At 36.3% G+C, this 13,761-nt stretch overlaps 1 protein-coding gene across 1 annotated transcript in view; it reads right to left on the minus strand.

The window, feature by feature from the left end:
• The window catches only part of LOC106876469 (fibrillin-2), a 148,187-nt gene that overhangs the window by 27,760 nt on the left and 106,666 nt on the right, over window positions 1-13,761 (minus strand). Inside the window, exons 38-48 of the mRNA XM_052976637.1 lie at window positions 12,170-12,307; window positions 11,227-11,364; window positions 9,475-9,612; window positions 8,123-8,260; window positions 7,082-7,219; window positions 6,714-6,851; window positions 5,581-5,718; window positions 4,638-4,775; window positions 3,009-3,146; window positions 1,053-1,190; window positions 292-429 (exon numbers count right to left, since the gene is read on the minus strand). Coding sequence (XP_052832597.1) covers window positions 292-429; window positions 1,053-1,190; window positions 3,009-3,146; window positions 4,638-4,775; window positions 5,581-5,718; window positions 6,714-6,851; window positions 7,082-7,219; window positions 8,123-8,260; window positions 9,475-9,612; window positions 11,227-11,364; window positions 12,170-12,307 — 1,518 coding nt within the window. The remainder of the gene's footprint in view (window positions 1-291; window positions 430-1,052; window positions 1,191-3,008; window positions 3,147-4,637; window positions 4,776-5,580; window positions 5,719-6,713; window positions 6,852-7,081; window positions 7,220-8,122; window positions 8,261-9,474; window positions 9,613-11,226; window positions 11,365-12,169; window positions 12,308-13,761) is intronic.

The raw sequence follows: 13,761 nt of genomic DNA on the forward strand, positions 1-13,761 counted from the left end.
ATATATATATATATATATATATATATATATATATATATATATATATATATATATATATAAAACAAGATTCTTTCAATCTCCATCTACTAAATCCACTCACAACACTGTAGTCGTTCTGAGGTTTATAGGAGAAGACAATTATCCAAGGTGCCACACAGTGGGACTGAACCAGAAACCATGCGGCTGGGAAGCAAGCTTCTTACCACACAGCCACACCTGTGCCTACTGAGAAACTCTAGAAACCAAAATGGAGCAGTTATCTTGCTTTCATTTCGTTCTAATTCTACTTACCTTTTTGGCAGTTGTTACCTTCATAGCCAGGGGCACACCCACCACTTGAGCAGGTGCCTGACTTAGGATTACATGCGCTATTCACAAAGCAGTGGCAGGTATTTCTACAGTCTTTACCAAACTTATCACTGGGGCACTCTGAAATATAGAAGCAGTTATTTATTAATAAACAATCACAGATTCTAGTTTTCCATTTTGTAATCGAAAATTGGTAAAATAGATAGTGAAGGAACCTCTAAGTAATTACTCGACCTTTCAGAAATAACAGTAAAAATCTCTACCAAACCACTGCCATGGAAAAGGCCTTCCTTTTTCACATTGGATAATACAGTCCCCAATTCTTAGAAAATGATAGGATGGTCATGGTTGGAATATTTTTGACCATAGATTTATTAAATTAGAGGTGACATGGGCTAAAAAACAATAACAACTGAGATGCTTTCCTAAAAATCTTGAGGAGCAAGAATTTGAATTTGAAAGTCAAATTGCAATTGGAACTTGTTATAACACAAAGTCTTTTTTAAACAAAATTTTAGATCTTTTAAAATATGTCTGGGACATATTTGCCCTGTAAAAATGCTGTAGTCACTGTTATTTTCCATTGAGAATTCTCAATGGTGTTAAATAAGTTAATAAAAAAATCCAAGAAATATAGTTCTTGTATGTTCTAACCTGTTGACATACTCCAGACCTCTCTAGACCTGGAGAGTTTAACTCCCATTTCTAGCAATTTAAAGAGTTGATCTGCTAAATTTACTCACGTTTCTGACAGTTGCTTCCTTTGTAGCCAGCTTCACAGCCACCACTGGCACAAACACCAGTCAAAGCGTCACATTTGCTGTTGTCGGCACAGTGACAGGAATTGACACAGTTATGGCCAAATTTACCACTTCTGCATTCTGTAGAAATTAAACAACAAAAAAGCATTAAAACATTAAATAGAATAGGGTATGTGAAGACACAAAGCTTAGGGATTAGGGTATTCAGCTAATGGTTGTAAAGTCGTGAGTTCAATCCCTAGTGGCACAGTGTGTCCTTGAGCAAGAACCATGAGCTAATATATTTCTATAAAAAGAAAAGTGTTGCCATATAAGGTATTATTTCCTATGTCAATATGGCTCAACCAATCAGCACTGGCTGGCTTCTTATGGCTAAGATGGCTAAACTACAAAGAAAGTGGGTGAATTTTTCTGCTGAAGAGTTAGCCATAGAATCTCAATAGAAAATAGCTTCAAATATGACATTCCTCAAAAAAAACAGATAGGTTGGCATAAAACTGTTTTCTGTTGTTAAGGTTTATGAAATTTTCAGTAGATATATCTGATTTCCATAGCAGAAGGGTTTAATATGAATATTTGCACTGGAAGAGATATTGAAACTAAAAACTGGGGTCTGCTGTGTTCTGCAGTAGCTTTGGCGTAATTTACTGAATAAAACAGAACTGTTCAGAACAGCCCTTAAATAATGTATAAAGAAATCACGTTTTTATTCTTAATAATGAATATTCTAGAGACACACCAATGGTATCTGATGTCATGACATGATTATTAAAGATTATTTTTATTTAGGACACAAAATGCTAATATCGTCAAATCTAAAAATGGTACTGGGCTAAAGATAGCAAACAACAAACTTTATCACAAAAGAGAATTAATTCAAAACAGGTATATGGTGATTAAGTTCAGTGAATGTCTTACCAACATTTCACAAATTTCTACTTTTATTTGCCAAGATTAATCTGTACAGTACTATTGAACACAACAGTATATCCCATGATAAATGCAGTGAATTTGATTTTAGAAGTTGAAACGAACTTAAAGTTTGCTCATGCCTAAACAATGCTTGGTGCTGTTATTACTGTAATTTTCATGACCCTGGCGGTCCACAGATACAACTCAGTCAATGGTGTTGACTGTATTTTAGTTAAAACCACAGCTTTGATTAGATCTGTCTAGAGTTGCCTCCCTTCGATATTTCTCATTGATAACAACTAAAGAACCAGAAACATCGATGTCTGGGAATCCATCTGACTTTTCCCAACTGGTCAATATTGTTGACTGTGTTTTAGTTAAAGCTACAGCTTTAAATCCGTTCAGAGTTATCTCATTTTGGTATTTCTCATTGATAATGGTCAAAGAACTAGAAACACGTCTGGAAATCTAACCGGTAGCAGCACTGGGCAGATATGGTGTTTCTACACCTTTTTACCATAAGAGAATTTTCCTCCTCAGTAAATTTGCCTTTAGAAGTTGAAATATGTCACAAACATATTTTAACTAGCCTAAAGTTTACTCATATCTAATATATAAATCCCATTCTGTCTGTCTGTCTTTTGTGCACTTATAACTCAAGTATTGTTCATCCGATTACGTTGAAATTTTAAACATAGATACATGAGAGAGCAGGGTGTTCCGTAATCTAAAAAGATTTTCAAAATTGTCAGTTTCAAAATGAGAATCGCTATCTTTGTAATCTTTTTGTCTGTTTCTTCTGCCATCCTGTTCATTAACTGATGTTCTAAACAATTCATTTCTACGTTTTCATATTTAAATGACAGAAATATGGAAATAAAGCTTGCTATTTGTAAATACAGTCTCATTTTGATTTAACTATTAGACCACAAACAACTGTATTCATTTCTGCCCTTTGGTTTTGTACCAATTCTGCCCTTTGGTTTACCACAACAGTAACAACAAGATTAACAATGCAATCCTTACTTAACTGACAATTGTTCCCTTCATAGCCTGCAGCACATCCTCCTTCCGAGCAGGTTCCTGACACTGGGTTGCACTTCCTGTTGTCTGCACAGTGGCACATGCTGGTGCAGTTGGCACCAAACCTTGCATTTTGGCAAACTGTTAGAAAAGAATATCAAGTGTAAAAAAATATGTCACTGACTGACCCCCACTCATACTCACTTGACCCTTGAGTCTGTTCCACCTTTGACAAACCCCACTCAATGTTTCACCTCACTTCACTCATGTCATTCTTCATCTCCATACTCTTCTTGACCTTATTCCACCCTCCACTTAAGTCCACTCTCCACATAAGTTTGCTCTCTACTTAAGTCTATTCTCCACTTAAATCCACTCTCTAGTTAAGTCCACCCTTCACTCATGTCCTTCCTTCACTCATGTCCACCCTTCACTCATGTCCACCCTTCACTCATGTCCACCCTTCACTCATGTCCTTCCTTCATCTCATTCCATCTTGTGCTCCACGTTCCTTTGGCCTCCATACTACTCCCTCCATTTTCAACCCCATTCAACTCTTGAACTATTCTCTCCCTTGACCCCACACCACTACTGACCTCTCTCCACATTTGACCTCCCTTTACTCTTGACCCTCTCAGCCTTTGACCTTACAGCACCCTTGTTCTTTCTCTCTAACCTGGGCCCTATTTCATCCATGGCCTTACCCCCACCTTCAATTCCCTTCCAGCCTTGAACTCATTCTACCTTTGACTTCACTCCACCACTTGCCCTCAGCCGACCTCACAAAAGCATGAATATTTCAAGAAACTAATTCCCAAGGTTGGTGGAAGCATGTGGCTGAGTGGTTAGGGTGTTGGACTCCTGATTGCAAGATTGTGGTTTCAATTCTTGCCGGGTGATGCATTGTGTTCTTGAGCAAAACACTTCACTTCACATTGTTACAGTCCACTCAACTGGCAAAAATGAGTAATCCTGCAACGAACTAGAGTCACATCCAGCAGAGAATATATATGCCATGGAAACTTAAAAACCAGCCCCCTGAGTTTGTATGACTGAGGAAGGGCCTTTATCTCTATCCTTTAATTACCAAAGTTAATTACCTACAGACACCATTCAATTTAGCTTTCAGATTACTCTGTCAAATGTAATACTTTTTTCTTTTTATTTGTTTCAGTCATTTGATAGTGGCCATGCTGGAGCATCGCCTTTAGTCGAATGAATCGGCCCCAGGACTTATTCACAACTTTCTTAATAATGCATATTAGTTTAAATGAAATTTAACAGAGCAAGTCCTAATACTCTACTTGCTTTATGTTCAAAGTGACCAGTGCTCTATGTTCAAAGTGACCAGTGCTCTATGTTCAAAGTGACCAGATCTGGCCCTTCAACCTACCCTACAATGTCATTCTGAGAAATAACACATCATTGAAGTCTCAAAGCTCTGAGATAATGCATGATTAATTCAAAACAATGTGAATAAATTAGCATTACATGTGATAGAGTAACCTGAATGCTAAAGGGTTAATATAGTTCTGGAGATCCAAGTTGTTTGATTATTTATTTTATTGCTAAAAAGGAATAAAAAAGGATAATGGTAGATTAATATAAAACATACAAAAATGTATATCTTACCTGTTTGACAGTTGCTACCTTCATAACCTGGAGCACATCCTCCACTAGAGCATTTCCCAGTCTGATGGTTACACTTGCTGTTGTCTGCACAATGGCATGTATGTTGACAGTTTGGTCCAAACTTATCTCTGGAACAAACTATAGATATGAAGACAAAGAAAAAAAAAAAACGATAGTTAGTCTACCAAATCTGTGTAGGTATTTCCACCATACCAATGTACTTACATCTACGATATTATTGTGCTCCCTAAGATGATGAGCTGCAAAATCACTAGCATGCTGGGGAAAATTCTTAGAGGCATTTCCTCCATCTTTAAGATCTGAGTTCAAATTCCACGAGGAATATTTTTTAAAAAATTGAAAAAAAAAAAAAAAAACGTTTATAAATTTGTGTTGCAAGATTTCTGATGTGAAACCCTGTGTTAGAACAGATATTATTGTATTTCGAGATGGTCATTTTTTTTTTTTTTTGCCAAATAAACATGCATTCTCAGAGAATGGAGTACACATGAGGATGGAAAGTGTTGCTGAAGCGGTCACAGATGTGTGACGAAAGATTTCCAGACAATGGACATGCGTTAAAATAAGAACAGTAATAAATGAGAGAAAAACAAATATATAGTGTGTGTTTATTTGGCAAAAACAAAAACAAAACAAAACAAAAAATGACCATTCCGAAATGCAATAAAAAAAATTGTGGAGAAAGACATTTCTCCTTGATTCTTATTCTTTATTCTTTCAGCAACTATAAGAGACAATTCTGGATATGTGTAGCCACTTTAGCATGTGGTCTACCAAGCCATTTAGACTTTAGTGTGCAGTCTAGTAATATATAAAGATTAAGTTAAGCAACTATAATCACTCTCTTGTATGCAAATGGTATTGTTCCCAGCCAAAGGAAACCAAAACTGGATACAAAAGATCAAATTTGGAAGTAACCTACCTTTTTGACAGTTGTTTCCTTCATAACCTGCTGCACAGGCCCCACTGGAGCAGATTCCCAACTGGGAATTACATTTGCTGTTGTCAGCACAGTGACATATATTCTGGCAGTTAGGACCGAAAGTTCCACTTTTGCAGACTAAAAGAAGAATAATCATCTCTATAGGATTGTGGAAATGGTAGTGAGAAACAAGGGAGGCGGGGATGTCGAAAGAAGAAAACAAAGGAGGAGGGGATGTCGAAAGAAGAAGAAAAAGTGGTGAGGGATGTGAATAGGAAATGGGTGGCAAAAAGAAGTGGTTCCAGGGAGAAGGGTGGGTAGGTTGGGGAGCTCATGTAACTACAGCATCTCAGTTGTGCCATAATTAGAAGAGTGATGAAGGAATGGATATCAAATAGATGAGTTATGGGCTGAAGACTTGACGAGGACAGATTGGATGTCGGGACATAAATATATATGACATGTGCTGGTCCATTATTATTGATATATATATATATATAAATATATATATATACACGCATATATATTATTATTATTATTGATATATATATATATATATACGCATATATATTATTATTATTATTATTATTGATATATATATATATATATATATAAAGTAGAGTTTGTTGCCACTTCAACATGGCTGTTCCATACAGATCTACGTTACTACCATTTTTTTTAACCCCAGGAGGATACTTCTCCAAGTGGTTAATGACACAACCTGTGTCCGATATATTGCGAGCAGAGGAATGAACCCCTACCATCTAGTGGTGACAAGACCAGTAGACCAGTCTAGTTTCAGGGTATTTCCCCTCATCAGAGAAATATATATATATATATATATATATATATACACATATATATATATATATGTATATATGAATATATATACGTCACTAGAGTGACTAAGGGTACAAGTTAGCACCACCTTTGCTAAAAATAAGAGTTAAAACAAATCTTAGCCATGATAAAGCCCTTATCTTATGACTGACAAGGGAGGCAGGCCCTCTACTGCATCTGAGGCACAACCAGATCATCAGTGATTTCGCATTTTCATTGCAACTTCACAGAACAATTTTGTATAACAACATTTACCAAAACAGATGTCATGTTTAACTCACATATTTACTTACCTGTCTGACAATTGCTACCCTCATAACCAGCAGCACATCCTCCACTGGAACAAATGCCTGTCTGACTGCTACATTTGCTGTTGTTAGCGCAGTGACAAGCAATTGCACAGTTCAGTCCAAATTTACCTAGTTTACACACTGAAAATAAAATAGAAATAACTAATGTTATTTAATAACCCATAAACATATTAATTAGTAAAGTCTGGTATACACGGGTTTTATGATGGACATTATTAGGAAGCAACTTTTACATACATACATACAGTGGCGGACTGGGTATAAAAATATTGATGTATAAAAATATTGTATGTATGTATGTATGTATGTATATAAACTTAAAGAATGACACTGTTTTATGTCTAACTGACCTTCCTGGCAGTTGTTTCCTTTAAAACCAGGGGCACACACCCCACCGGAACAGGTGCCTGTCTGAGAGTTACATGTGCTGTTGTTGGCACAATGGCAGGTATTGATGCAGTTGGCTCCAAATTTACCTCTGCTACATTCTACAATGATATAAAAAATGTAACATCGCATTAGTCAGTCAAAATGTGTAACAATGGCAATGGTTTGAGATTTGTCTTTGCTAGTATTACTAGTTGTTAACCCAGGACTATACTTCTTCGACCTAGTCGAGATAAAATAGATCCTTCAACAGAAACCCACTACAATGATCACATTGATATGCTCAGCAACAAATTATTTTGTTTTTTCTTGAAATAAATTTTAATTTTATCTTTTACACACACACACACTCCCTCCCCCCTCTCTCTCTCTCAACAACAACAACCTGTTATTATAGTGAAACTCTTTTTTCAAAGTCTGCATCTTGTTGTCTACATGTTGAAAGACATACAGAAACACACACAGAAATACAGACACAAAAATCTCAAAAAATAACTATGTATTATACATTTACATATAGTTATTTTTTGAAGTCTGAGTTGTGTTGTATTGACAGACTTGCACTGTGTTGTGTTGTGTTGATAGACTTGCACTGTGTGGTGTTGATAGACTTGCACTTAAAACCATCTGTTAGTTACTGTGGTGACAACACTGCCTATCTGCCTATTTTTTGTGTACAGTCTCTTTCCTTCTCTCTCACTGTTTGTCTCTTTCAACAACTTTTCTCCTCCCCCTTTTCCCTCCTAAATATATGTTGTTAGAGGGGCTATCTCTCCTTTTGATTCCTCCCTTCTTCCCTTCTATTACAAAGATGTTGTTACAGACAGACAGATGGAGGTAAGCTTCTCTTTTATAATATAAGATTTAGTGAGATGATTGCAACATAGAAGACACATATTAGCCATTCAAAAACAGTCAGAGACTTAACTTCACGCCAACATTTATTATTTCATGTCAAATTTTAGTCATTGTATACTTGTATGTTATAATTTTGTTATACTTGCCTGTTTGACAGTTGCTACCTTCATAACCAGCAGCACATCCTCCACTGGAACAAACACCAGTCTGACGATTACACTTGCTGTTGTCAGCACAGTGGCACACATGCTGACAGTTTGACCCAAACTTAGATCCAGTGCAAGCTACAAAAAATACTGTGACAGTTTTATGGGATATCTAAACAATCACAAGTACAAATAAAAACACTCAATTTGCAAACCTACTAAGTTTTGAATATCCAACAGGAAAATCAAGTTGGTAAACAAAGTTTCTGAAAAACACTACAATAAAATGTTTATAGTTATTACTGTTGTCACAAGAGTACAGAAATATTTATTATCAATTAAAATATTGATGTTACTTTCAATATTGTAGCTATGGAAGTTGCTACAGGATGTGGTGAATAAACTGTCATCTAAGTTACGCAAAAATGAAAATAATACTGACATCTCATTTTAACAGATATTTACCAAAATTACATAAAAATATCTTGAATTACTAAAGAGTAAATTTATTCAATAAAATCACCATTGGCTTCAACAACGGCTTCCAGACAACTTCGGAATCTTCTGCAACTCTTTTGGACAGTCTCCTTGTTTAATTTGGTGAATGCTGCCATAATCCTTACCTTCAGTTCATGTTTGATATTACAAGGAGTTTTGTTGGTCTCTCGCTCAACTGCGCCCCACACATAATAATCAAAGAGGTTGCAGTCCGGGGAGTTAGGTGGCCAGATGTTAGGGGTGATGTGGTCGCAGAAATTGTCTGACAACCATGAATGCTTATGTGGATATTGTTTGACAGCCATGACTGCTTGTGTGGAAATGTGCAGAGTCCTGCTGCTAGACATAGGGTCTTCCAGCAGCCATCCTCTTGATCCAGGGCAACACTACCTCTGCCAGGCACTTGATGTAGGCCTCCATGTTGAGTCTGAGGCCATGCGGGAAGATGAATGGAAGCATAATGTCACCACCACTAGTGGTCACTCCAAACACTATGATGTTGACTGCATGCTTGATTTTTATCACTTTCATTACATGTCCTAAAATTGACACTCAAACACTCTGAAATGTTCGTATTGCAGTTTCCTGCGTGAATGCAAAGCAGTACAGCATGTTGTTTCCAAATTTTTGGCAGAGCGAATTGTGTCATGGTGCAGTTTTTCTCACAGACGGTGCCCAACTGACCCTACTATACTGTGTAGTTGAGAAAATCAAAAACAAACAATGTGCATGTGCAAAATTAAAAACATAAATTGGTGACAATTTACCCATCACGTCCTGTATTTTTTGGTAGCCAGCTGCAACACTGCAAGCCATGTAAACAGTAACTATGAAAATCACATTATATCACCAACCTGTCTGACAATTGGTGCCTTCATATCCTGGAGCACATCCTCCACTAGAACAAACACCAGTCTGTGTGTGACACTTCTTGTTGTCGGCACAATGACATATACTTTGGCAGTTTGGTCCAAATTTACCTTTTATACATGCTGTAGAAAAGAAAAGACGAAGTAATGTCATTGATAAGATGACAGTCTGTGATGAAAGGACTCTGGCGAACTCACAGACTAATTGATCAAATGATTAAAACCCTTTTGTTGCTCACAATCTCACAATTGTAAACCTGACTCTCTAACCACCGAGTGATGCACCTTCACACACACATTTTGCTTAGGCATTGCGACTTAATATTCAAAGCCCCAATGAAGCTGTAAGGTGCTACTCAGGCATTCAACTATGTGTCCACTGCATCTTACAGCAGAAACAACTGTAAGCTAATGAAGTTCATAAGATAATTGCTTATTCATTTGTCATCTCATTTTCTCATATACACACGTGCATATATATATATATATATTTTATTATATGTATTTATTTTCTCCTAATTAATAAATAACTCTGACAAAATAAATTAGTTAATAGATACCAGGGTAGCAAAGATCACAAAATGACTGTGGTGTAACTCCTGTTTATGAGGTAGAAACTCCTTGTTATTTTGGGTACTTGAGTATATATAAATTTAGTGAATGGAGTAAAATGCATATGTTGACTGCATATATATATATATATATATATATATATAGTGGTTAAGGTGTTACACTCATGATTATGAGATTGTGAGTTCGATTCTCAGACCAGGCGTTGTCTTCTGTCCTTGAACAAAGCACTTCCTTTCATGTTGCTCTGCAATCATTTCAACATCTGACATGTGGCACCTGTTGCACCTGTACAGGTAATGTTGATCTGATGGAGGGAGTGTTTGACTAGCACTTTATTTTATTGACTCCAAAAGGATAAAGCATACGTTATTTACATTATTTACATTTGACGGATATTTGTCCTTATCTTGTTTGTTGTTAACACGTTTCAGCTGATATACCCTCCAGCCTTCATCAGGTGTCTCGGGGAAGAATCTTGGGGTTACTAGCCCGCACTCTTAACCACTATGCCATATGCCTGTGGGCATATGGCGTAGTGGTTAAGAGCGTGAATTACTAACTCCAAGATTCTGAGTTCGATTCCAAGCAGTGACCTTAATAATAATAACGTTGAAAAATACCTTAGGAAAGAGAACCCAGGTTTGAAATTTCCCCCATACACCTGATGAAGGCTGGAGGTTATATCAGCCAAAATGTTGTGTTAACAACAGGCAAGATGAGGACAAATATCAGTCAAATGTAAATAATGTACATAATTCCTCATCTCTTAAATATAGAACAGGATAAAGCACAGGTGACTTCAAAGAAATGTGTAAAGTGCAGGAACATAAAACACATAGTTTTCTCCTGTGTTCTAATGATTTTGTTAATGCTGTGTCCTGAGTTGACTAATAATCCATTCCACTATTGGAACAAGGCCTGAAATCTTTGGGGGTGGCCATGGTGAAGTATTAACTTGCTTGAAAATAGGTGAGGTTTGGTGACTGAATGTACTTTGGCCATTGACCATAAAAGAAAATTGCCTCAACAATTTCCATCTGACCCATGCAAGCATGATAAAAGTGGACATTAAAACAACAGTGATGACGACGGTGATGATGACAATGACAGAGATGACCTCGGCGACAATGACAATGACGACAACAACAATATTCTTCCACTTGCCTGTTTGACAACTGCTACCTTCATAACCAGAAGCACATCCTCCACTCGAACACACACCTGTCTGATGGTTACATTTCTGGTTGTTAGTGCAGTGACATGTATTTTGACAGTTTGGTCCAAATTTCACTCCACTGCAAGCTACAAAAAAAAAAAGATAAAATAATAAAAAATTAAGACAAAAGAATGAAAAATAAAATAAAATAAAATGAAATTTATTGGATTTAATTGTATCTCAAGAGAGTGATTATGCCAATAACCCTTTCTACTACTATAATCACAAGGCCTGAAATTTTGGGAGAAGGGCTAGGTGATTACACTGACCCCAGTGCTCAATTAAGACTTATTTTATTGACCCCAAAAGGCTAAAATACAAAGTTGAACTCAGTGAAATTTGAGATTAGAGCATAAAAATTTTTGCCCAGCTTTTTGCTCAGTGTTTCACCCAGCATTTTAGCTCACTTAGCTTGATGGGTCTTCTCAATCATGGCATATCACCATAGGTCTTGGTCACTTGCCATTGTCTATGTGAGGCCTACCATTGCCTCAGGCTTTTTTGATGATGATGATGATGATGATATCTTGCTTGGAAACCAATGAGGGTTGGTGACAGGAAAAATATCCAGTTATAGAAAATGTGACTATAAATCCCTGTCTCACCCATGCAAGCCTGGAAAGGAAGGCATTAAATGATGTATACACACACAACAGGCTTCTTTCTGTTTCTCTCTACTAAATTCACTCACAAGGCTTTTATTGGATCAAGACAATAGTTTATGATACTTGCCCAAGGTGCCATGCCATGGGACAGAGCTTGGAACCATGTGGTTGGGAAGCAAATTTCTTACAAGACAGTCATGGTGTAAATAAAGTGGTGCTCCAGCATGGCTGCAGTCAAATGACTGAAACAAGGAAAAAGAATAAAAGAAAGTGATACATCACTGACCCGTCTGACAGTTGCTACCCTCATATCCTGGAGCACATCCTCCACTAGAACAATTACCAGTTTGACTGTTGCACTTCTTGTTATCTGCACAGTGACATGTATTTTGGCAGTTTGGTCCAAATTTACCATTCCCACATGCTGGAAGATAAAAAATAAAACTTACCATTTCATAAAACGTCTAAACTGAAATGATACAAGAAATACAATCTTGACAACTGATGATGTGTTTATGTCCTCAAAACTTAGCAGTTCAGCAAAAGAGACTGATAGGATAAGTACTAGGCTTACGATGGTTGTTTGACTAAAGGTGGTGCTCCAGCATGGTCGCAGTCAAATGACTGAAACAAATAAAAGAATATCTATATTTTCTCTACCTTTTTTCCTCTTTTTGTTTCTTCTTTTTGTTTCTCCTTTTATCATTTTCTATCGAGAATCATACCCTATGATAGGAACCCTCTGTATATAGATGTGCAAATTCCATAATTTTTTGCAGTCATAAATTGCTTATAAACTCATGTCAGCACCCACTGTATATGTGTGTGTGTGTCTCATCATTGTCATTAATGTCCATTTTCCATGGTGGCATGGTTTGGACAGCTTAACTGGAACTGGCAAGGCCAGAGGCCACACCAGGTTCCATAGTCCGCTTCTGGCCACCGATTTCTTCAGCTGAATGTCCTTCCTAATACCAACCACTTTACAGAGTGTACTGGGTGCTTTTCATGTAGCACGAGCATCAGTGCTTTTTTACATGGCACCAGCACCAGTGCTTTATATATATATATATATATATATATATATATATATATAAAAACATTGATAAGAGAACAAACATCAAATTCGAGTCAAGGACTTTACACGCTTCAATACATTTGATCATATATAAATATCACTATGGCCTTTAATATATAAAGAATACATACATAAAAAACACAGAAGGTGACAAAAATATAAGCAATAAAAATACAAATATATAGAACTGCTTATCAAGAAGGTATAAACAATCAACTAAAAAATGTAGTGTGTCATGCGACTAAAAATCTAAAAATATTAATCGACTAAAAATTCCCTTATAAACAACTTACACTTGTTAATATTAACTCTAAAATAAGGGGCCCTCGAGATAACAGACCATTCAAGAGAGTAACTTTTTTTAATTCTTCTTTAAAGAATGTTTAAAAGAGGGAAGTGTAGTGGAGTTACAATATTTTTCGTTTGAAAATGAATTTATGTGGGCCTTATATCTCAACTTAAAATTGACAGTACTGCCTATGTAAAACCTATCCAAATTACCCTCCTCATTAACAACACATTTACATAGTCAAACAGATTCCGCCAAAGGGACAAAACCTACAAATTTTTCATGAAATGAACTTTTTTAATTGAGGGAAGTAAAAAGAAATTTTTTTAGTCGATTGATATTTTATTGAGATTTTTAGCCGCAGGATACGTTTTAGATCTTTTAGTCAATTGTAAATACTTTCTTAATAAGCTGTTGTATTTTCATTGCATTATATTTTTTTTACCTTCTGTTATTTTATGTATGTACTCTTTATATGCTAAAGGACATGGTAATATTTTATACATGATCA

Source organism: Octopus bimaculoides, chromosome 25 (genome assembly GCF_001194135.2).
Source record: "Octopus bimaculoides isolate UCB-OBI-ISO-001 chromosome 25, ASM119413v2, whole genome shotgun sequence".
NCBI lineage: Eukaryota > Metazoa > Mollusca > Cephalopoda > Octopoda > Octopodidae > Octopus > Octopus bimaculoides.